At 44.6% G+C, this 23,297-nt stretch overlaps 1 protein-coding gene across 3 annotated transcripts in view; it reads right to left on the bottom strand.

The window, feature by feature from the left end:
- The window catches only part of wdr33 (WD repeat domain 33), a 28,012-nt gene extending 5,042 nt beyond the window's left edge, over positions 1-22,970 (bottom strand). For 2 of the 3 annotated variants that reach the window (XM_061797375.1, XM_061797377.1), the window contains exons 1-14: positions 22,751-22,970; positions 21,037-21,262; positions 20,891-20,959; positions 16,798-16,902; positions 16,601-16,696; positions 13,307-13,458; positions 10,931-11,028; positions 8,943-9,069; positions 7,997-8,151; positions 3,972-4,050; positions 3,780-3,890; positions 2,010-2,104; positions 816-902; positions 602-738 (exon numbers count right to left, since the gene is read on the bottom strand). In XM_061797375.1, coding sequence (XP_061653359.1) covers positions 602-738; positions 816-902; positions 2,010-2,104; positions 3,780-3,890; positions 3,972-4,050; positions 7,997-8,151; positions 8,943-9,069; positions 10,931-11,028; positions 13,307-13,458; positions 16,601-16,696; positions 16,798-16,902; positions 20,891-20,959; positions 21,037-21,243 — 1,518 coding nt within the window. In that variant the 5' untranslated portion in view covers positions 21,244-21,262; positions 22,751-22,970. The remainder of the gene's footprint in view (positions 1-601; positions 739-815; positions 903-2,009; positions 2,105-3,779; positions 3,891-3,971; positions 4,051-7,996; positions 8,152-8,942; positions 9,070-10,930; positions 11,029-13,306; positions 13,459-16,600; positions 16,697-16,797; positions 16,903-20,890; positions 20,960-21,036; positions 21,263-22,750) is intronic. The other variant, XM_061797376.1, reaches the window with a different exon arrangement.
- Positions 22,971-23,297: the final 327 nt, after the last annotated feature.

The following is a 23,297-nucleotide window of genomic DNA, read 5'->3' as shown; positions in this document are numbered from 1 at the left end:
CCATGAAAAATGTTTGACCTGTAAATACCATGAAATAAAAGCTGGAATTCTGAAATTTTGTTTCATAATCATGTTTTGATATGAAACCCAAATGTCTTCAGTAGACAACAAAACAAGGGAATTGACCCTGTCCTTCCAATACTTTTGGAGGACACTGTAAGCATTAAGCTTGCAGGGCCTTTCTTTAGGCAGTCGGTTGGTTGTTTTACATACACGGCATCCATCCAGCCATTCATTTTCTGTCGCGCTTCTCCTCACGCGGGTCGCGGGCGTGCTGGAGCCTATCCCAGCTGTCATCGGGCAGGAGGCGGGGTACACCCTGAACTGGTTGCCAGCCAATCACAGGGCACATACAAACAAACAACCATTCGCACTCACATTCACACCTACAGGCAATTTCGAGTCTCCAATTCATGCATGTTTTTGGGATGTGGGAGGAAACCGGAGTCCCCGGAGAAAACAATACACGACATGTGACTTCTTCTTTGTTTTCAGTTTAGTTTTAGATGAAACTTCAGCTGGGATTGTCAAGAAACACCTTGCGGGCTGGGGGGTGGGGCCTGGGTGTGACAGACTGTGTCACTGACGAGCGAGAGCTGACCTGTTGGAACTGTGCTGGGATGGGTTTGGCGTAGGGGACCTTCTTTTGGGGGACCTTCTTGTTGTCCTTGCCCATCACCTCGTCCATGCCCCAGTCCAGGCCCGGGATGGACATCTCCTCAGGCCCGGCCTCCTTATCTGGACACAACGTGACGACGGCATGTTCACTTTTTTTCTTTTACGTGTCACACATGCGTTGGGCAAAGTGGACTCACGAGTCTGTTCCTGCTCCATGGCGACCTTCAGCTGCTCGGGAATGCCCATTCCGGGGATGGCCGCCATGCTATTCGGCTCCATGTCGTCTGCCAGCCACACGTGTTCACATATTAGAACCACTACGGTAGCAATTTTAAGTTCTATTCTGAGTATGATTTATTATAAGATTATAACTCCATCATAAAATTACGAAATGAGCTGCTTCCTCCGCCTTAGCCCTGCTGCTAATACACATGCTACTTTAGCCACGTTAGCGAGAATGCTAACAAGCAGTGTTGGGGAGTAACTAATTACAAGTAACGTGATAACTCGTAATGTGAAATACAAAATGTATGTCATTGTAATCAATTACATTACTGGGAATAAATGAATAATTCAATGAGTTGCTTTTGGAAATTGCCATGATTAAAATATCAATGACACTTGAAAAATAGTCGCAAAAGCTCAGATTTTCTTTTTCATCTCACTTACTACTCCTAAAGCAGACACTTGTGATTGGCTCTCTCTGGTCATGTGCCATGACATATTTTTTTTGTCTGAAATTTTGAAAAGCTAGACTCATAGCTACACTTTTGAACAATTCAAAGAACATTGACTTTTGAATAGTTTCATGTTTATAATTTTGGACTTTTTGATGGAGCATTCATTTGTCTGGTTTGTTGAAGCGATACTGTTTTAATTGTGCACGTTTTTAATTAGGTCAACATGGTATGGTGGTTTTCCACATGCTGTACACACATAACGTAACAAACATTTTTATTATGCATTTACATTTCATCATGTTTCGGAATAATATTGATCTATGGTTTAATCCACTTTTTAGAGAAACATTCAAGGGTTCATTCAAAATGAAGTAATCAAAATATAATTAAATGTAGTTGGGTATATTACTTCAACAAAGTCACTGAAATAGTGACAACTCTTACATTTTTAAAGGGTAACTTGTAATTGAACAAAGTATATTTCCAAAGTCCCAAGACTGCAAAAAAGCGCTAGCCAGAACAGTAACCAATCTTGTGGGACATGCTAAAAAACGGTTCCTGCTATCCATAGTGGAGAATGTGCTGAGAAACAAAAAGCTTATTCACACTGGTGAACACGCTAATAATAAAGATGCTAGTTTATCCTTGTTGACAAAAAAAGTGGTCGGTGATTTTGTGCACTTATGTAATGTAGTTGGTCACGTGACTGACCGTACTCCACGCCGTCCTCCGACATTCCAGGTAGAAGGTTGAGGTTGTAGCGGTCCCTCATTTTGTCGCCGGGACGATTCCTGGTCCAGAATTTACTGACAAACATGGAACACACCATCACTTTCTGTGCCGGGCACTAGGGCTCCAACGGATCCAAAAATATATGCTAAAATAAGGTAATGGGAGCAAAATCTTTTGTCACAAATCCATCGAAGTCCTCATCTTCTGTATCTGAATTGAACAGCTGGGCAATTTCGCCATCAAACATGCCGGGTTCCCTCTCATCATTGTCGGAGTCAGTCTCGTTGCCGGGGGGCTGTTCCGGCTTTCACGAAAGCTCGGACGACAGTCAAAGCAGATACCTTAGCCCGGGCAGCCACAGCCATTCAACATATGGTGGCGTAACTCGCCCGGCGCTGCCTCCCAGTCTTAGTAAAGGTGTGTTCGCCGTCTCTCATCCATCGCTCCCACGCCGCTCACAACTTCACTTTGAACCCCCCGTTTACACCAATGTCCAGCGGTTGGAGTTCGCTGGCAGTTGCTGCGCCACGGTAGTCCTTGCGCGGATGACGAGATGGGGGCTTTTCATAAAACGAAAGCACCAAAACGGACCTCCTTGAAAGTGTTCGATCTTCATGTCTTGTGGTATCGTTATTGCCTTCAGTCGAATGGTGACTGTAGAGACGCTTTCCCCGGCTGTTCTTGTGCTTGATTTTGAATTCTCTCACGGCTGCTCTATTCCCATTTACAACCGCGTAACTGATAGCCTGTAGTTTGAATTGTGCCTCGTAAGCATGTCTCTTCGCTTATGCTATTTATGCAGCATACCAGTAGCACAGTATACCTACCGGAGGCGTGGCGGAGGTAAGTGTACACACACACACACACATATATATATATATATATATATATATATACACACACATATATATATATATATCCACACACATATATATATATCCATATATATATATATATCCACATATATATATATATATCCACATATATATATATATATATATATATATCCACATATATATATATATATATCCACATATATATATATATCCACACATATATATATATATATATATATCCACATATATATATATATCCATATATATCCACATATATATATATATAATCCATATATATATCCACATATATATATATATATATATATATCTCCACATATATCCATATCCACATATATATATCCACACATATATATATCCACACACACATATATATATATATATCCACACATATATATATACACATATATATATATATCCACATACATATATATATCCACATATATATATATATATATATATCCACATATACATATATATATATATATCCACACACATATATATATATATATATATATACACATATATATATATATACACACACATATATATATACACACATATATATATATATACACACACATATATATATATACACACACATATATATATACACACATATATATATATATACATACACACACACACATACATAGATATATACACATAGTCACAGCCACATTAGATATGCGTGAAATAATGATGTAGCTGTTTTACACGTATCTTTTTATAGCCACGTTCCAAACGAAGTCAGTACGTCATAGCCAGGCTAGTTGTGTGTGTAATGACATTGTAACCATGTCACAGAGATATGTTGTAGTCATGTTACAAACATGTACTTACTAGTTTACAATCGTGTTTGACCCATGTAGTGACGTGTCGCAGTATGTGTTACCTGGTGTGGTCGTTGGAGCCTGAGCAGAGGATGTGACCCAGCGGGTGCCAGGCCAAACTCCAGATCATTCCCTCGTGAGCCATCTCCATGCCTCCAACTTCCTTCTCCACCCTGACATATGCACGCAGGCAGGCAACATACATGTTGAGACTTCCGCAATAAAAGCCAGCTGGAAATCTTGGCGTTTCCTACCCAGCGTTCCAGAAGAGCAAAGAACCATCGGAGCCTCCGCTGGCAAACAGCCCTTCGTGGATGGGATGCCAGGCCACCGCTGCGGACGCAAGTTTGCCATTAGACGTCATACAATAATCAGGCTCCTCAAACTTGGGTGTCCGTCCGCTCGCCGTAGCTTGGGGGTCCGCAAAATTGCATAAATGACGTCGTATGGTTTTTCAAAACAAACGCGGATTGGCGCACAAATAAATCTCGTACCGAACCAATAACTCTTCCCCATCTTCACTTTCAGCCAATGAAAAGCTCGGATGTGATTGCGGCATATCCTCACATAAATCTAACACCCCTAAATTATTAGTCGTCTTTTAAAAACAAAAGGCGTTTAATTATTGGAATAAAGTCCTATTTTCTTCCAACCAAGGTGTATTTCTTTAAGAATACAGTGGTCCCTTGAGATACTAGTTTAATTTGTTCCGTGACCATGTTCTTATCTCAAAACATATTTCTCCATTAAAATGGACGGAAATGCAATTAATCCGTTCCGCTTCCCCAAAAGACACCACCATTTTTTTTAAAACATATTTTTTAAAAAGACAGGTGGTAGTATATTGTAAAATATAGTCATAAAAAACATCATGGAAGAGATTGTAAATACAAGCTGGTTTTATGAAGCGTAATCAATCCAAAAGTCCCACACATGCAAACACAAACTGAAGTTTCATTTGCGTGCCTGTACCTTTAAATGCACCGTCTTTCTGTCTGTCTATGCTTCTGTTGTGGAAGGCTAAGTGTCTCGTCAGCAGTCCATCCAAAAACTTTTGTTTTAAGTCTTTTAATCCAAAAAAATAAAATAAAAAATTGTCCTCAACAGTACAGCATTGTGTACAAACACAGTGACAACATTTGCACCTTACATGACATTCAGTTCTTTAATAATGTTTTGCATGCCATCGATCTGCTCCGAGTGATTCCGCCAAATCAAACGCTTGCGTCTGTGCAGACTGAGCTCCGTAACTTCTCCGACGATCTCGTTTACAGCTTTAAATTGTTTTCAACACCCGGTTTGCGTTAATGTATTTAGTTTTGTCTTACATTAATTGTTAGCCCGTGTGACTGTGGTGTTTTCCATGGTGTGCTTGTTTCACATACACAATGTGTCACTCTTTATTGTATTGCTGGTTGCTGCTTATATTTATGTGTTTCTCCAATGAAAATCAATTTTGGCTCCTGAGGCAAAACCAGTTGGGAACCACTTAGCAGCTGAATGTTTGAATATGAAACGTACACCTACAGTGGTCTATTTCCCCTGACTTTTTTAGGCTTGAAGTGGGGATTTGATAACATTGAGCAATTTTTATAAGTGATGCTAAGAGTTATAAAACTGGCCTTTTTTTTTTTTTTTATAGGGTCCGTTGAGAAATGAAAAGACGGGGCGACAAGATATACAACTTCTTTTTAAAGAGAAGCAAGTCAGGCAACGGGAAGGAGAGTGTGAGTGAATTGCTCGTGTGTGTGTGCATGAGTATCTGTGAGTGGGTAATTGTGTGTCTGTGTGTGTGTGAGTGGATAACTGTGTGAGCGGGTTACTCTGTGATTGAAAAATTGTTGCAGTTGTTGAAGTTAAAAAAGATAACTTTTTTTTTCTTGAAAAAAATGAAAACCTCTAAAGCAGGGATTCCCAACCAGTGTGCCTGGGCAGATTAGTGTGCCGTGAGCCCTCTTCAGGTGTCCCACGGGAAATTAGCAAATTTTACTTCATTTCTCAAGAAATGATTTATTAATGTATCTTTATGCCAGTGAGGCATAGTGACAGAAAGAACAACTAAATGCTCCTCTATTAGATGGCAGGAAGTACATACAGTACTGAATGTATCCCCTTTTTGTGCCATTTTTGTTTTTGGGTGTGCCGTGAAATTTTTCAATTGTAAAATATGTGCCTTGGCTCCATAAAGGTTGGAAATCGCTGCTCTAAAGGGACGTGAGGAAAACAAAAAAAGCAAATGCGTCTCAAGCGCACAAGAACCAATTTCTTTTCATCCCTTCCCATGTCCCCTTATGCCACAGGTGTCAAACTCATGGCCCGGGGGCTAGAACTGGCCCGCCACAGCCTTTTATGTGGCCCGCAAAAGCAAATCATGTGCGTCAGCTCCAAAATACCAAACTGTCTTATGTAATAAACGTTAAGCTACTGTAAAAGCATTTGTGGGGTTACTAAATTGCAGTAACTGGAACAATAGTTGGAACTATGATCCTTGACTTCTGATTTTAAAACCAGCTAACCATCAATTTGTTGTTTACTTCTGCAATAATATGACAATGCAATTAAACATTTATATGGTTTCAGTCATAACGACCCTCTGAGAAAAACCCGAACAACAATGTGGCCAGTGACAAAGACAAGTTTGACACATCTGCACGGGATCCGCTCTTTTGTAAACATTTCAACCCCCCCCTCCAAAATATGAATTTGCTGTCAAACATTGTGACTTTTTTCCTGGAAAATGGGCAACTTTTTAATGTTCCCTGCTCAACCGCAACCTCAATGAAGAGAAGCTCTTAACAAAATGGACGGAGGGCAAGGTACAGAGGAGTGAAAAGGTTATTTCCCCGTAAATCCACAAACTAGTTGGGCCACACTTAGCAGCAATAACTGCAATCAACGTTTGCCATAACTTGCAATGAGTCACTTAAAGCGCTGTGAAGGAATTTTGGCCCACTTATCTTCGCAGAATTGTTGTAATGCAGCCACATTGGAGGGTTTTCAAGCATGAAGCGCCTTTCTTCAGGTCATGCCACAGCATCTCAATAGGATTCAGGGCAGGACTTTGATTAGGCCACCCCAAAGTCTTCATTTTGTTTTTCTTCAGCCATTCAGAGGTGGACTTGCTGGTGCATTTTGGATCATTGTCTTGCTACAGAAACCAAGTTCGTTTCAGCTTGAGGTCAGATGGCCGGACATTCTCCTTCAGGATTTTTGGGTGGAGAGCAGAATTCAGGGGTCCCACTTATCACAAGTCTCCCAGGTCCTGAAGTACCAAAACAGCCCAAGGCCATCCCACTGCTACCAGCACCATATTTTACTGTTGGTATGATGTTCTTTTTCTGAAATGCGGTGTTTCTATTACACCAGATGTAATGGGACACACACCTTCCAAAAAGTTCAACTTTTATCTCGTCAGACCACAGAGTACCAAACATCTTGGGGCTCATCAAGATGTCTTCTGGTTCTTTTTGCTCAACGGTGGCTTTCGCCTTGGAACTCTGTCATGCAGGCCATTTTTTCCCAGTCTCTTTCTTATGGTGCAGTCATAAACACTGACCTAAACTGAGACAAGTGAGGCCTGCAGTTCCTTGGATGTTGTTGCACAGTCTTTTGGGACATCTTGGGTGAGTCGTCACTGCACTCTTTGGGTAATTGTGGTCGGCCGGCCACAGGTTCACCAATGTTCGATGTTTTCGCTATTTGTGGATAATGGCTCTCACTGTGGTCTGCTGGAATCCCAAAGCTTTAGAAATGGCTTTATAACCTTTTCCACACTGATAGCTCTCAATTACTTTCTTTCTCATTTGTTCCTGAATATCTTTAAATCTCGGCATGATGTGTACCATTTGAGGATCTTTTGGCCTCCTTCCCTTTGTAAGTGATTTCTTGATTTAGGTGTGGCAGTAGAAGGCGTGGCTCGAGAAATTATCCGGTATGATAAACCACAGTTATGTTTTAACGGGGGACAATCACTTTTTCCACATAGGCCCATGCAGGTTGTGATTCTTTTCTCTCCCTTAAAAACCATTTAAAAAAAAAAAAAAAAAAAAAAAAAAAGCATTCTGTTTACTTGTGTTGTCTTTGACTATTTCAATTTGTTTGATGATGGGAAACATTTAAGTGTGACAAACGTAAAAAATAAGAAATCAGGAAGGGGGCAAACACTTTTTCACACCACTGTAGTTATGCTTAGTTGGCATGCGCATAGTGACAAGTGGGATTCTGTTCGCATGGGGGTTGACACGTGGGATGGGTCCCGCGTGTCGCGGCGATTTCTCACCTGTGGCTTCCTTTTTGTGTCCTCGGAAAACCTGCAGCTCCTCCTTCAGGTTGCGGATGTCGAAGAGTTTGCACAGGTGGTCGCGCGACGCTGTCAGCAGCCAGTTGCCGTTGGTGTTCCACTTCACCTCCATCACTGTGTTCTTGTGGGCGTGTCTGAGGGCGGGCCCAGGTTAAAGGTCACGCACGCTACAGGACTGAGGTCATTTCAAGCAGTCATTCCCAAGCGCTGTGCCGTGAGAGGTCATCGCCACAGGAAACGAGCCGCTTTCATATGATTGGGGCAAAACTGTTGTGGACTACAAATCTCTCTTAGTTCATCTATCTATTCCAGCGACGTATATTTTATATCGAGTAAGTCAATCGAGATGAGATCATCATGACCCCCCCCCCCGCCCCCGTTTATCGCAGGCGATACGTTCCACACCCACTAGAACGACGACCAAATAAAAAACATGCTTTTTGTTTTACCCCTCCAACATCCTTTAAACGTATTAAACCACTTTTAAAAACACTGTAAACATATTTGAAGACCAAAAATGTATAGTAAATACTGTATGTATTGTACATGCCTTTAAGAGGCGGGGCCCGATGGGGTGGCATGTGATGTCAGCGGGTTTGCGTGCGAGAGTCTGGGTGTGAGCTGTGGCCGAAAGCATCTCTTGCATGAGTGCACTCATTGCGTTTTGCTGTTCAATAAACGACAGAAGTGCATTTGCAACTGTGGTTCTTCTTTCCCACATGCCAGAGTATTACAGTACGTGAAGTATACCGTAAAAAGCAACAGAAAACTAATGGCCCAAAAATTCATAAATAAATAAACAAACACAATAGCGGGGAACACCTGATACTTTTTGTGACAATTTCGTTTGGTGGTTAGTCGTACGAGTGTTCTCAAGTGGCTCGGAGGTCGGGAAGCGGCGATGTAGGTGCGGGGTCCCACTCACAGGGTTGCTAGACTCTGTCCGGTCTTGGGGTCCCAGAATTTGATGGGCTGCTGACTGTCTTTGCTGCCGGACACCACCAGACCTTTAGTGGGGTGCCAGTCCACGCACTTCACATCGGCACCGTGACCTGCATACGCACACAAACACACGTTTGGCTTGTTTAAGCTTTACTCGCTCATTGTGTTACTAGCAATGTGACAACGGCCACCATCTTTGTGGAATTTTCTCATAAACATGGCATGAGCACTTCAAAGGTCTCTAGAATAAATAAATTGAGGCCAAACCACTTGCTGACCGACATACGTGACCGATTTTATGGCTCCTCTCACCGATAATTTTCCACTTGCGCGATTTGGATCAACCTTTTAGCGCAAGTGAGGCCGTTCGAAATGTCACTGTTATTTTGACGCGTCCAGTTGGAGAAGCCCTCCCTCGGTACAAGCTTATTGGTGGATATTTTGAAGTGAAACCTGTCAGCCAATTGGAGAAGGGCTTCCCTGAGCGGCAGCTAAATCAAAAGGGTCCAGGAGGTATGCTGAGAAAGAATCAAGTTATGCAGATTGAAAATTATGACAGAGTAGTCCGGTCACATCCTATCCATTTTGACAACGGGGGATTTCAGTGGGGGGCAACCCCCCCACAGAACCCAGAACCACCACTGCGCGGCGCATTTACGTTACGCATGTATTCCTCCTGTTGCAAAGTTTTGACCTGAGGTATGTGCTTCCAAGCCGCAAATATTTTGCCAAGCTCGCCTTGCCTCACCTGCACAACTCGACATGAGAAAAGAGCGTGAGAGCTGATGGCCGTCACTCTGACTTTTGATGTTACATTGTTGAACATTTTTTTATTTGAGGTGTAATAATTAATCCATTACTCGACAACTAATCATTTATTAAATTAATCAAACAGCTATTTTGAAAATCAATTAATCATTCAGAGACGAACTTAAAATTGTCAAAATTTTCAGATTTCGGCCCCTGAACAGTAAATAAATTTCTGTCGTCCTTCACGAAAGCAGATTATCTTTGTGTTTTTTCAAAATAAAACATTCACAATGATCAACAATTTTTGCTGATTTTCCAACGGATGTTAAGGACCAAACCTGGAACTGAATCATCAATTTATGTTTGGGTATTTTCCGCAATGTCAATTTGAAAACGTCCTGATTTTGAATAAAGGGATGGAAATTTAAGAACGCTTTTTCTCCATCAGATTCATCCAAAAAATAATTGACAGAATAATCCATCCATCCATTTTCTTTACCGCTTCTCCGCCGGAGCCTATCCCAGCTATCTGTGGGCGGGAGGCGGGGTACACCCTGAACCGGTCGCCAGCCAATCGCAGGGCACATAGAAACAAACAACCATTGGCACTCACATTCACACCTACGGGCAATTTAGAGTCTCCAATCAACCTAGCACGCATATTTTGGGGTTGTGGGAGGAAGCCCGAGTGCCAGGAGAAAACCCACCCAGGCATGGAGAGAACACGCAAACTCCACACAGGCGGGGCGGGGATTTGAACCCCAGTCCCCAGAACTGTGAGGGAGATGTGCTCACCAGTCGACCAACGTGCCAGCGCAACAGATTAATCGATTATTGAAATAATTGTTAGTTGCAGCAAATTTTAATTCATAAAGGATGGTGTTGACATGTTTTGACTAAAGTGGGCGGTTTCTCATCTGTATACCAAAAAAATAAAGCAAATAATTATATTTATTATATGTGTAGAAGTTAATGAGAGTTAGTGCTGGGAAAAATGTTTCAAAGCTTGTTTGGAATCAGGAAAAAAAACTACTTGTTTTGAATGTTAATATTTGCTTTTTTTAATAAGGTGGATTGATTAAAACTGGGTTTTAAAAAACAACAACTCATTTTTAGGCCATATTTTGTAGGCGTACTCACGAGCTAGCTGAATGCAGCATCACATAGGTGTGGTTTGTAGGGAAGAAATAAATGAATGAAAAGGGGGAGGGGGGCTACTACCTCGAAGGATGCGCTCCTCATGGCAGCGCTGGAAGTCCCAAATCCGAACGGTGCCGTCATCTGAGCAGGTGGCGAACTTACTATCAGTGGGAGAGAAACTAGAGAGGACACACAGGAATTGACATGTCACACACAGGAAGTGACACATCCTCTGCTCCATCATTCCGGTTGATGAGCTGAAGACCACTTGAGGGTTAGGGTCAGTAACATGGCGGCAGGACACTCGTTTCCATGGCGACTGAGACGCGTCCACGTGACAATACAAGTCAAAATGTTGCTTGTACTTTTATTTTCTTAAACTCATCTCCGGATTTTCACAGTGAAATTCAGTTTCATTTATTTTTGACTTGGAAAGCGTTTCACAATGTGAGGAAACTGTCAATCAGTCCAAGATGAACTTGGGCATGCTGGCCTACACAGAATGTCTCCCCCTGCTGGACGCCAACTGTAACAACAAGTCAGCCTCTCATTATGATGTTTTTATTCAACTGACAGGCGGGCGTCGAGCGATCATCAAAATCCAGAGTCAACAAGAGTAGAGAGAAGACCTCCATCGAGGCCCGACAACTGCAGTGTGGCTCATACATACACGCCTCCTGACATATATTCAGCATACATGTATGAATGTTCCGGAAGGAAATGTTTCACAGCTCTCACGAGACCATGGAAAACACGCAAGTCGAGGCGTCCTCATCGCAAACAACCCGTCATCAAGTTCAGCGAAAGACAGCTCAGCTCTCCTACATGCCTTCGGGACAAGGCCAAAGTTCAAGTCTGGTTTTACATCTGGCTTTGGGACCGACTTCGAGCTTTCACATTCTCTCATTTGTTTCGCAATCCCTCCACCTACTTGTCCGAACTGCTCCCCGGCGCATTCCGTTGGGCCGACAGATGGAACCAAAGCGAACACTTGGAGGGGCCGCCCTTCGGCTTCAGCATTGAAATCAGATCTAGGTTCAGGACTGAATTCAAGTTTTAGGACCGAGTTCTAGTCTAGGGTTAGGACTGTTTTCAGGTATAGGTTAAGGACTGAAATCAGGTCTACGTTTAGATCTTGGTTTTTGGTAGTGTTCAAGGATTCGGTTGGAGAGCAGCACTGAATTCAAGTCTAGGTTCGGGTCTAGGTTTAGGACTGAGGTTGAGGATGAAGTTCAGATATAGGTGGAGCACTGAGTTCACTTCTGAGTTTAAGGATCAGGTCTGAGTTCAAGGTTCAGCACTGAAATCAGGTCTAGGAATGAGTTCAAAGTTTAGGAGTTAGTTTCAGATCTAGGTTTAGGCCTAAATTATGGTGTACGTTGGGGACTGAGTTCAACATTTAGGACTCAGGACAGGTCTAAGTTTAGATCTTAGTTTGGGACTGAGTTCAACATTTAAGTTGCAGCTCAGCACTGAATTCAAGTCTAGGTTCAGGACTGAGTTGAGCTGTAGGTTGAGGACCGAGTTCTCTTCTGGGTTTAAGGATCAGGTCTCCGTTCAAGGTTCAGCACAGAGTTCAGGTCTCAATTTAGGATCGAGTTTAGGTGTGGGTTCACGACTAAAATCAGGTCTAGGTTTAGGACTGAGTTCAAAGTTTAGGACCAAGTTGCAGATCTAGGTATAGGAGTTCAAGGTTCAGGTTGGAACTCAGCACTGAATTCAAGTCTAGGTTCAGGAACGAGTTCAGGTCTATGTTTAGAACAGAGTTCCAGGTTCAACACTGAGTTCGGGTCTATGGACTAAGTTCAGGTGGTGGTTCACGACTGAAATCAGGTCTAGTTTTAGCACAGAATTTCAGGTCTGCGTTTAGGATTGAGTTGTGGTCTAGGTTGTGGGCTGAGTTCAAGCTTCAGGACTCAGTTCAGGTCTATGTTTAGGACTGAGTTCAAGATTTAGCTTGAAGCTGTGCAAAGAATTCAAGTCTATGTTCAGGCCAATGTTTAGGACTGTGTTCTAGGTTTAGGACTAAGTTGTGGTACAGGTTTGGAGTGAGTTATGGGTTGAGGGCGGGTAGTACGGTGATGTGCAGGTTCTCAACACAAGCACCAGCATGAAGCTTTGGATGCAAGCTAAGAAAAGGTTTGCTTCTGTGCTTCAACTCTTAAACGTCCTCTTCCTGTCACGTGACTGAGCGACGCGGGGGCGCTAGTGCTAAGCTAGGCTAACACCGCGGCCTTAGTGGACGCTCGGGCGGTGCCTGGTGTTGCACGTGCTGGCAGCTAGGTGGCGTTCATACACAGGAAGCGTCAAGTGCGATCAACTTTATTGATCCCTGCCGGAGTGCCGGTCTGGCCTTTATTGACGCCACTTTATTAGCACACACACGAAGAAGACGTGAGCAAGCAAGCGCCGCCCGGGCGCTGCTCGAGAAGGGAAAAGTGGAGATGGGGTGTAAACCTGGCTTCTCTCACGGCCTCCTTGTGCGCCTGGAACATCTTCACGTTGTTCATGTTGGACTGCCAGTACTTGACGTAGCCGCCGTGGTCCGCCGTTAGCATCCACATGTCGTTGTGAGACCACGTCATGGCGCGCACCGGACTGTCGTGGGCCTGAGGTCACAAAAGGTCAAGTCAGACAAAAACAACCACACGAAAGCCTGAGAAGGCCCGCCAAGTCGCAATTAAAAAAATTTACCTACAGTCAACCCCCAGATATTCGCGGTTCCGCATTCACAGATTTGTAAATTCATATTTTTTTTATTTTGAAGCCTATTCTCAATTACTGGATGAATAACTGATCTATTCGATGCGGATTCACCGCGTGGCTCGAGTTGAACGTCAGTTTCAGGCTTTACACGATCAAGATTTTGGGGCCGATCAGCAAGTTTCAAAAACTGATAACCGATCACAAGATGGAGCAAAGCGTCTATTTACATGACACATTGACATCTATATACTTGTGTACTGTATACCGAGTACTGCATCTTCAAATTTATTCACTAGCATTTTAGAAAAAAGTTAAATCATCAATGACCTCTCGGGGGGATTCAAGGATTGGCCACTGACATAACTTTAGTTCAAATCAACATTACAAAATAATGGGTGCTAACTTACTGTAATTAAATGATTGCATTTAAATTACTTTAATAAATCACTGTCCCGGATATATGGATCGGTGTTGTTCAGAGTTTGCGTCCATTTGGCTTTTCCTTCCCCCCACGCTGCGTTGCTTGAACGCGGCGTGCTCCTCCTCGTGTACATTCCTCAGGTGCCCGATCACATTTGGTGTGTTGAAACATTTAGATGACGTTCCCCACGACGTACTTCAGGTGTGCACAGACTGCAAATAACTTACATGCTGTTTGTCTGAGACACCGCACAATAGTCCCACACCGACGACGTGTTTTTTCACCGACAAGTTTGAAAAAACTTTATTGGCCGTCAGATAGTTACAGTACTGCGCCACAAGACGTGTGACGAGGCTAAAAATAAACTAGCTTTTGGATTCATACGCAACGGCGACGCGGAGTTAAATGTCGGAGCCGATCGATGACGTCATTGATCGGATCGGCGAATTATGACATGAAAGCCGATCAGCATAAAATGCTAATAGTCGGCCGATACCGATCACACTGATCAGATCGGCGTAAAGTCTAGTCAGTTTTCAACTGAGTCATCGATTAAAACGATCGCGACACACATGTTCTGCTACCTACTGCCACACGTAGTCTATTTGTAGTATACATCTACAATATATACAGCAACTGAAATAACTATTTAACACGTCAACATTTTTCTCACTAAATATATTTACAAAGGTGCTATTGACATGAATATTTCACCAGATGTTGGGGAAAACCCCAAGTAATCCATATGTATAAAGAAATAAGCTCAGAAATGAGTTGTGTGTAATAATGTGAAATGACACAGGGAAAAAGTATTGAACATGCCAACTGGTATGCATTTAATACTTTGTACAAAAGCCTTTGTTTGCAATAACAGCTTCAAGACACCTCCTGGATTGCTAAACTAGTCGCATGCATTCCTCTGGTGTGATTTTGGCCCATTCCTCCACACAAGCAGTCTTCAAATCTTGAAGGTTCTGTGGGCTTCGTTTGTGGACCTTGAGTTTCAGTGGCAGGGTCCTCGAGGGTGGATGGGAGTTCGCTCAACCAGTCTACATGTGTTTTGTGGACTTGGAGAAGGCGTTCGACCGTGTCCCTCGGGAAGTCCTGTGGGGGGTACTTCGGGAGTATGGGGTGCTGAACCCCCTGATACGGGCTGTTCGGTCCCTGTACGACCAGTGTCAAGAGTTTTGTCCGGATTGCCAGCAGTAAGTCGGACTCGTTTCTGGTGAGGGTTGCACTCCGCCAAGGCTGCTCTTTGTCACCGATTCTGTTCATAACTTTTATGGACATAATTTCTCGGCGCAGCCGAAGCGTAGAGGGGGTCCGGATTGGTGGCCTCAATATTGCATCTTTGCTTTTTGCAGATGATGCGGTTCTATGGCTTCATCAAGCCGTGATCTCCAACTCTCACTGGAGCGGTTCGCAGCAGAGTGTGAAGCGGCTGGGCTGAGAATCAGCACCTCCAAATCTGAAGCCATGGTCCTCAGTCGAAAAAGGGTGGCGTCCTCTTTCCGGGTCGGGGATGAGATCCTGCCCCAACTGGAGGAGTTCAAATATCTTGGGGTCTTGTTCACGAGTGAGGGAAGAATGGAACGGGAGAATGACCGAAAGAACAAGATCCCGGATACAAGCGGCCGAAATGAGTTTCCTCCGCAGGGTGTCCGGGCTCTCCCTTAGAGATAGGGTGAGAACCTCGGTCATCCGGGAGAGGCTCAGAGTAGACCCACTGCTTCTCCGCATTAAGAGGAGCCAGATGAGGTGGCTTGGGCATCTGTTTAGGATGCCTCCTGGACGCCTCCCCGGTGAGGTGTTCCAGGCACATCCCACCGGGAGGAGACCCCGGGGACGACCCAGGACACGCTGGAGAGACTACGTCTCTCGGCTTGCCCGGGAACGCCTCGGGATCTCCTCGGAAGAGCTGGAGGATATTCATTTGCACTGACAAGGGGGCTGGGGATTGCTGTTTATTGATAGATTTTAGGTGTTATCTTGTCTTTCCATGCCTATTTGCAGCTCCCTTCATGTGTTCAATACTTTTTCTCTGTGTCATTTCACATTATTACACACAACTTAATTTCTGATCTTATTTGATCTACTTTCTTTGTATGCATGGATTACTTGGGGTTTCCCCAACATCTGGTGAAAATCTCATGTCAATGGCACCTTTGGAAATATATTTAGTGAGAAAAATGGCGATGTGTTATATACTTATTTCAGCCTATGTACTTTGGTGGAAAGTGAGTTGCCCAAACATATCCAACTTCCAACGTGTTTGCATTTCTCTCCCTGGCCTCATCCTTATCTTCTACTTGAAAGCTGTGCTGATCTCAAATCCAAAGCGATGCAGCGCTGCCATCTACAGGAATCTGATGGTCAAAACAGCGGTTTTCCAAACCTGAATTTCTAGTTGGGCGAGACTCTCCCCCACGCCTAAAAAAACGTACTTGACGGGTATATTCGGTGGTGGCAGTGAACGTTTGGACTCCATTTGACAACGAGAAATGTCCATTGCGATCAGTGAGTTAACATCAGCACTTTTTTTAGGGGATCCTCAATGACTTTTGGCTATTTGTGGGGATTTACTGCACTTTGCTCATCCAAGAAGTGACAATGCACGTGTTCACCTGTAAAATGGTCTCAAAGTTGAACGTCAGTCCGTTCCACAGTGTGAACTCGCCGCTTGACGCTCCCGTCACCAGCCGACGCCCCTCAGGAGTCCACTGCACGCACGCACACACACGCACACACTCGCGCGTCAACCCATCGATACAAACATCCTGTCTGTGTGAAGCACTTCCTGTGGTGCGCGTCAGAAACTCACCCGGATAACAAAGACGGGACATTTGACTTTGTTGGTGGACGTGCGCACAAACTTGGTGGTGACGGCATTCATGGGGTTGTTCAGCATCCCGATCGGAGGTACTAACTGCAGCACACAAACACGCACGTGTAAGTCACGCCGCTTTACTCGCTCACTCACAACAGCACGCCCGCACACACACGGTTACATTTAAGACTGCAACTAACGATTACTTTCATCGATTAATATGACAATGAGATTATTCCATTCATCGATGAATCTGATTCATCCCTTCATTCAAAATGAGGACATTATTTCAAATTGACAATGCAATTGATGATGACTGATGATGATATGATTCACTTCTTGATTTGGTCCGCAACAACAGTCAGAAACTCGGCAAAAATGTTGATCGTATTAACCAAAGTCAAAGCAGATGTTTGAAAGTGTCTTATTTTGAAAAAACACCAACATAATCAGTCTGCTTTCATGGAGGTCAACAAAATCGGAGAATATTTACTGTTGGGAGACTGAAATCTGGAAATTTAGACAATTTTAGGTTCGTCTCTAAATGATTAATCAACACTCAAAATCAATTAATTTGAGCAGTGATTAGTTGTCGAATAAATCGATTAATTGTTGCACCAGTAGATTACATAAGATTAAGATTACATACACTCATAGAAACGCACATGCAGAGGAGAGGATGAAAGGAGGAAGAGAGGATGGCATGATGAGGATGAAAGAGGAGAACACGAGGATGAGAACAAGGAGAGAACGGGACAGGGAGAATAAGAGGATGAGATGATGTGAAATGTGAAAATGAGGAGGACGAAAGAAGAAAGGATAACCGAAGGTGAGAAGATGAACAGGAGAGGAGAGATGATCGGATGATGTGGTGAAGATAGAGAGACGAGGATGAAAGGATGAGCAGGTGAGGATGAGAGGAGAAGAGGTGAGAAGGTGATGAGTACAGCTCCATCTGAAACAATTACAAATCGTGTCAAAAGCATAATTTAGTTGTGTGGTTCAATTGAAAAAGTCAAAATCGTTTGTGATATTAGTCAAACAGAAAAAGATCATCAGCGACACATTTATTATTAACCAATGAGTTATAAAAAGTAATGTTAAAAATCAGAATGTACTTCAATTGAATAAAAGTTATATTAGAAAATCTGGAAAAATAACCAATGACAAAAAACATTTAAATTGCAACATAACTACTGCTTAACCTAAACACAAGCATATTCTACAGTTGAATAATTAAATAAACAATAAACTTGGAAAACCAAAAATAACCTCAGTAAATAAATACAAATTATACCTTTACAGTGCAAAATAACTTTTCAGTTATTTTTTACTGTCAGTATAGGCTGAGAACATCACTTGCTTTCTTTCGCCACATGTGCGGCAAGACACTTTTGAACTTCTTGATGCAACACTGACAATGTATCAACGCTAAATGAAGCATACCGTGCTATCCCCTGCGCAGTTTCACTTCATACCAACATACAGGCAAAAACTTAAAAGCCTGTGGTGAAAACAGTGATACAGATAGAACTTCAAGACTGTTTAGACTGCGCAGACTGGTATGTCTTAGAAACTTTAACTGGCAGCCGCCATCACACCTCTGAAACACAAATCTTCAATCGATCTCTGGAACTGTGCGAAGTACCACCCTGTTTCAAACCCTGTTTCAAACGCTCCACCATCATCCCAGTCCCCAAGAAACCTGCAATCTCTGGTCTGAATGACTAATGTCGCCCTGACATCTGTGGTCCATGAACGCCTCGTGCTGGGCCACCTCAAGAGCGTCACAGGTCCCCTGCTGGAGCCCCTGCAGTTTGCCTACCGAGCAAACTGTTCTGTGGAGGACGCAGTCAACACGGGACTGCACTTCATCTTAGAACACCTCGACGGCACGGGAACCTACGTGAGGATCCTGTTCGTGAACTTGAGCTCCGCGTCCAACACCAGCATCCCGGAACTCGCCTGCCATCTGCCAGCAGATTTACAGCTTCCTGACAGGCAGGACACAGCAGGTGAGGCTGGGGGACACCACCTCATCTACATGCACCACCAGCACCAGGGCGCCCCAAGGATGCGTCCTCTCTCCGCTGCTCTTCTCTCTTTACACAAACGACTGCACCTCAATGCACCCGGCTGTCAAACTCCCGAATTTTGCAGACGAGACCACAGTCATCGGTCTCATCAAAGACTGCGACTAGTCTGCGTATCGACAGGAGGCGGAGCGGCCGTAGCTGTGTTGCGGACGACACAACCTGGAGCTGAACACGCTCAAGAGTGTAGATTGTGGACTTCGGGAAGCATCCTTTGCCATAGCTGCCCCTCACGCTGTCTAACTGCCCCGTGTTAACCATCGAGACCTTCAATTTCCTGGGAATTACAGTCTCTCAGGACCTGAAGTGGCAGACCAACATTAACTGCATCCTCAAAAAGGCCCAGCAGGGGATGTACTTCCTGCGACCTCTGAGGAACCGCGGCATGCCACGGGGGGCTGTTGAGGCAGTTCTACACAACGGTCATCGAATCGGTCCTGTGTTCATCCATCGGTCTGGTTTGGCGCTGCCACAAAAAAAGGACAAACTTCCGACTGCAACAGACAATCGGGTGACAAAGGCACCGCTTTTCAGAACCTCCTCCAACCTGGTTCTAAACGCATACCGAGGAGGGCCGTGACCTAACTGTCATCTGATTGGCCGACAGAAGTAGGCCTTTCATTAAGCGCGGTGACTTGTTACTTGCACAATCATGGCATCTAAAGACTGCCGCACACCGAGCGACGACGCCGAACCCGAAGATACTGAATACACAGCATCAAACGCCTATACAGGGTCGCCGGGCATCCACTTGTGAAACGCCCGTGTGCGGGGGAGCGTTGGCAACACTACACGAAGGTCCAGTCCAGTTGGGTTCGACCACGTCGCGCAATGCACGGTAGGCTTAAAGCAGCTTTTGTTCTGTGGTCGACTCGGGAGGTGCAGCCATTTCTGTCCATATTGGCCGAAGATGAAATAGAGAGAGTTGGAAGGCAGGACAAGAAATGAGCACGTCACCTTCTTGATTCCACTCCAATCCCTCCCACTTTCGATTTGTGCCTGTCGGAATGAAAAAGCAACAGAGGCCAGGCCAGGCCAAGCGAGGCCGTCGCAGAGTGGGGCCAGACCATTCTGGAACTTGTAATGAAAATGCGGCACCTGTGCGTGCCTTGTTCAATCGCTGTTCCTGCTGTGCACGTCGTGACCTCTGAGCAGCACTGTGGTGCAGGAAATAAGATACACACTTGCAGTAAACAAAGTAGAAGATGACGACTTCTATCAAAAATTATTATAACTAATTTTTCCACAAGATCTTGAAGAATATATTCCTGAGAGTACTGTTATATTGCCTGTTTGTATGCATTTATACAGCATTTGTGTACCAATATTCATTATTTCGAGAGATATAAGTGCAGCGAGTTTGACGCTAAATTTTGTTAGCTCGTCAATGGTGTTTTTCATTCATTGTGTGTTAGCTTTGAGCTAGCAATTTTTATGAACAAAAATGAAGAATGAAACAAAGTCTGGGATGTATTTGAACATTCGATGGGTGTAATGCTTTTGTTAGGTCTACTTAGTTTTACAGCGAACTTCAGCTGAAGGGTCAATAAACGACTTTAAGCAAGTAACAATCACTCTTACTCATTACTACTATGGTAGCACCTTAGCAAGCCGTTGTCGCTGCTGGATCAGAGCCACGGAATGGACTGCTTGTATAAGACCGGTAAAATCTGAGATTTTAGATCCGGTCCGATCCGATATTTGTTCTTTTGCGGACATCGGACCCATTTCCGATCTCAAAGATCGGATAGGGACACCCCTAGTAAGTGTTCCATGAATCAATATCATGTACGAGTACGGAAATAAATGAAGTTTTCTACTTTATTCTCATTTATCGAGATGTAGCTGTACAAGAGGATGAGAGGAGGGAGGATGTGAAGAGGAAGAAAAAAGGATGAGTTGATGTGGAGGTAACGGGATGAGAGGGAGTCCAGGGAGAGATGGATTAAAAGATGAGAAAAAGAATGATGAGGAGGAAAAGAAGCCTCACATACGTCATTGTAGCATCCAGCGTCGGGCTGGATGGCTCGCAGGTCGCGATGGTCTCGTTGCCACTGACGATTCTGCCCACAAAAACACGCCAGCCGGGTGAGCGCGCAAGCGACACTTGGCAGGTCACGCACGCGGCTCACGCACGCACCTGAAGGTATCTGATGACGGAAGGGTTGTAGTCGATGGTCTTGCGGTTGACGGCCTTCCTCATGCGCTTGCCGTCGAAGGTGAGCTGTTGCATGGCCTGCTGCTGAGCGAAGTCAGGCCGCTTATAGAAGACCTGGCGCGGCGCCTGGTGCTGGAAGCGCGGCATGTGGAAGAAGCGCTGCGGCGGCGAGCTCACGTCCGTCGCCATGTCGACCGGCCAGACGGACCTGCGAGGCGAGCGCGGCGTTAGCACGCGACGGATTCGGTACACTGACGAGAGATGATCGGATTACATTTATCTTTTCTAGGTGTTGCTGGCTGCGAGAAAGAAAAAGCTATCACAAAATACCAGCTCCAGAAAAACGTTGATAAAGATCTTTATCAACATTGCAAAACGTCGACATGTTCTGGAGCAAATGACTTCAAAAGATTTGGGTGAAATGCTGTTGTGCACATTTATCCAAAGCAAGAAAACTGCGTGTAAATATCCACACCACTTGTGCTAAACTGTCTTGCACTACACATATTTGCTTTCATTGTATGGATCATGCTGGAATTTATTTTTTTTTATTTTTTTTAAAAGAACACTCACTACTGTACTAATATGAGCAACATGACCACTGACCACCACCTTTGTGGATTTTTCTGAACAAGATGGAATGAGCACCTCAAACGCCTCAAAAATCCTCCAGAACAAGTAAAGTGAGGAGCAACTATTTGTGACTGACGTGCATGAGCTCTTCTACTGCTCTTCTCACCAATAATGTTCCATTTGGGTTCATTAAGTGGGGTTTTTAAGGCAAGCGACCGTTTGAAACGTCACAGTCATTTCGAAGCGTCCATTCGGAGAAGTTCTCTGAGTTTCGGTCCGTACGTACCAGCTTATTGACGAATATTTTTCAGTCAAACTTGCCAGCCAGTTGGAGAATGATAGGGTTGAGGAGAAATGTTGAGAAATCATCAAGTTATGCTGTTGTAGTCAGGTTGAAGTGGCCGTCCCAACCTGATGCAGCATTTTGACCAACCGTCATTTTGGGCAAATCCAGTCACATTGCTAATTCTAATGATTAGGGAACGATGAGAACCATTCACTCATTCCTTCCTACACAATCACTACAAAGGGCTTTTTAGTAGACTATCGAGGTCTTCCACAAGCTGAAGCGGCCGACCCAACCAGACTCATTTTTGGGAGCTCTTGTCACGTCGCTATGCAAAACACCTGCTGGGGGCGCTTAGCGAGAAGTGCTGGAGCAATAAGGACAAGTTCGTAGCGCGAACACTAAACAGCGCGTAATTTCTTGAGAATTTCATCGACGACCTCGCAGACACTCGAATGGAACAAAAGCGCTGCCAGTTGTTGCTAATGAGGATCATAAAACAAATAAATACGCGTTGATAGTGAGCCTCAATGTTTTGTTTTGTTTTTTTTGTGTGCGTGTGTGAGCCTCAATGTTAACATCGACAGCTAGCCAGCCAGCTAGCTGGCTAGCTAGCCAGCTAGCTAGCTGGCACGGTACGCATGAGCGTCTCCCTGAGGAAAACAAGCCGAGCGCCAGTGAAAGCGTCCCGCTGGTGACCCAACGAGTGGAAGGCGTCCCGGTAAGGTCTACCGTGAGCCTCGGACCCGGTAGACCGCGACCGAGTGCGTGTTCCCTGCGGCTCGTTTTGTCCAGTTTGCTATCCGTGAGGCTAACGGCGGCCCGCTAGCCACTTACCACAAGTCTCCGCGGCAAACTTGGCTCGCAGGCTAGCGAGTGGACACTAGCTGCGGGAGGGGGGGGGGGGGCTCCCGCCCAGCTTCTCTCGCAACTACGACCTGGAAGTCCGCTTGAATGGAGTCCACTTGGGGCCGCTTAGCCAGCAGCTAACAGGAGCGGCGAAGGCGGCGCAAACATGGGGCGTGACGTCATGGCGCCGCCCCGCCTTCGTCGCGTCACGTCCTCTTGCACGATGACGTCACAGGGACGTCCCACACCCTCAATGAAAATCTATTTTAGACATCGTGCACCCACCGCGCCCTCCGTGTCAGTGTGAGTGCGAATGCTTGTTTGTTTCTATGTGCCCTGCGACCAGTTGAGGGTGTAGCCCCCCTCTCGCCAAAGACTGGCTGGGATAGGCTCCAGCACGCCCGCGACCCGCATGAGGAGAAGTGGTAAGGGAAATGGATGGATGGATTATTTGGACTATGTCAGTCTGACAAAATAGTGTTACATCATTAAGGTACAGTTTATGTTATCAACCTTCACTTCATTTTGGCAAAGT

Source organism: Phyllopteryx taeniolatus, chromosome 14 (genome assembly GCF_024500385.1).
Source record: "Phyllopteryx taeniolatus isolate TA_2022b chromosome 14, UOR_Ptae_1.2, whole genome shotgun sequence".
NCBI classification, from domain to species: Eukaryota; Metazoa; Chordata; class Actinopteri; order Syngnathiformes; family Syngnathidae; genus Phyllopteryx; species Phyllopteryx taeniolatus.
Note: the sequence above shows the minus strand (reverse complement) of the source record. Positions and strands in the feature narration are given on the sequence as shown.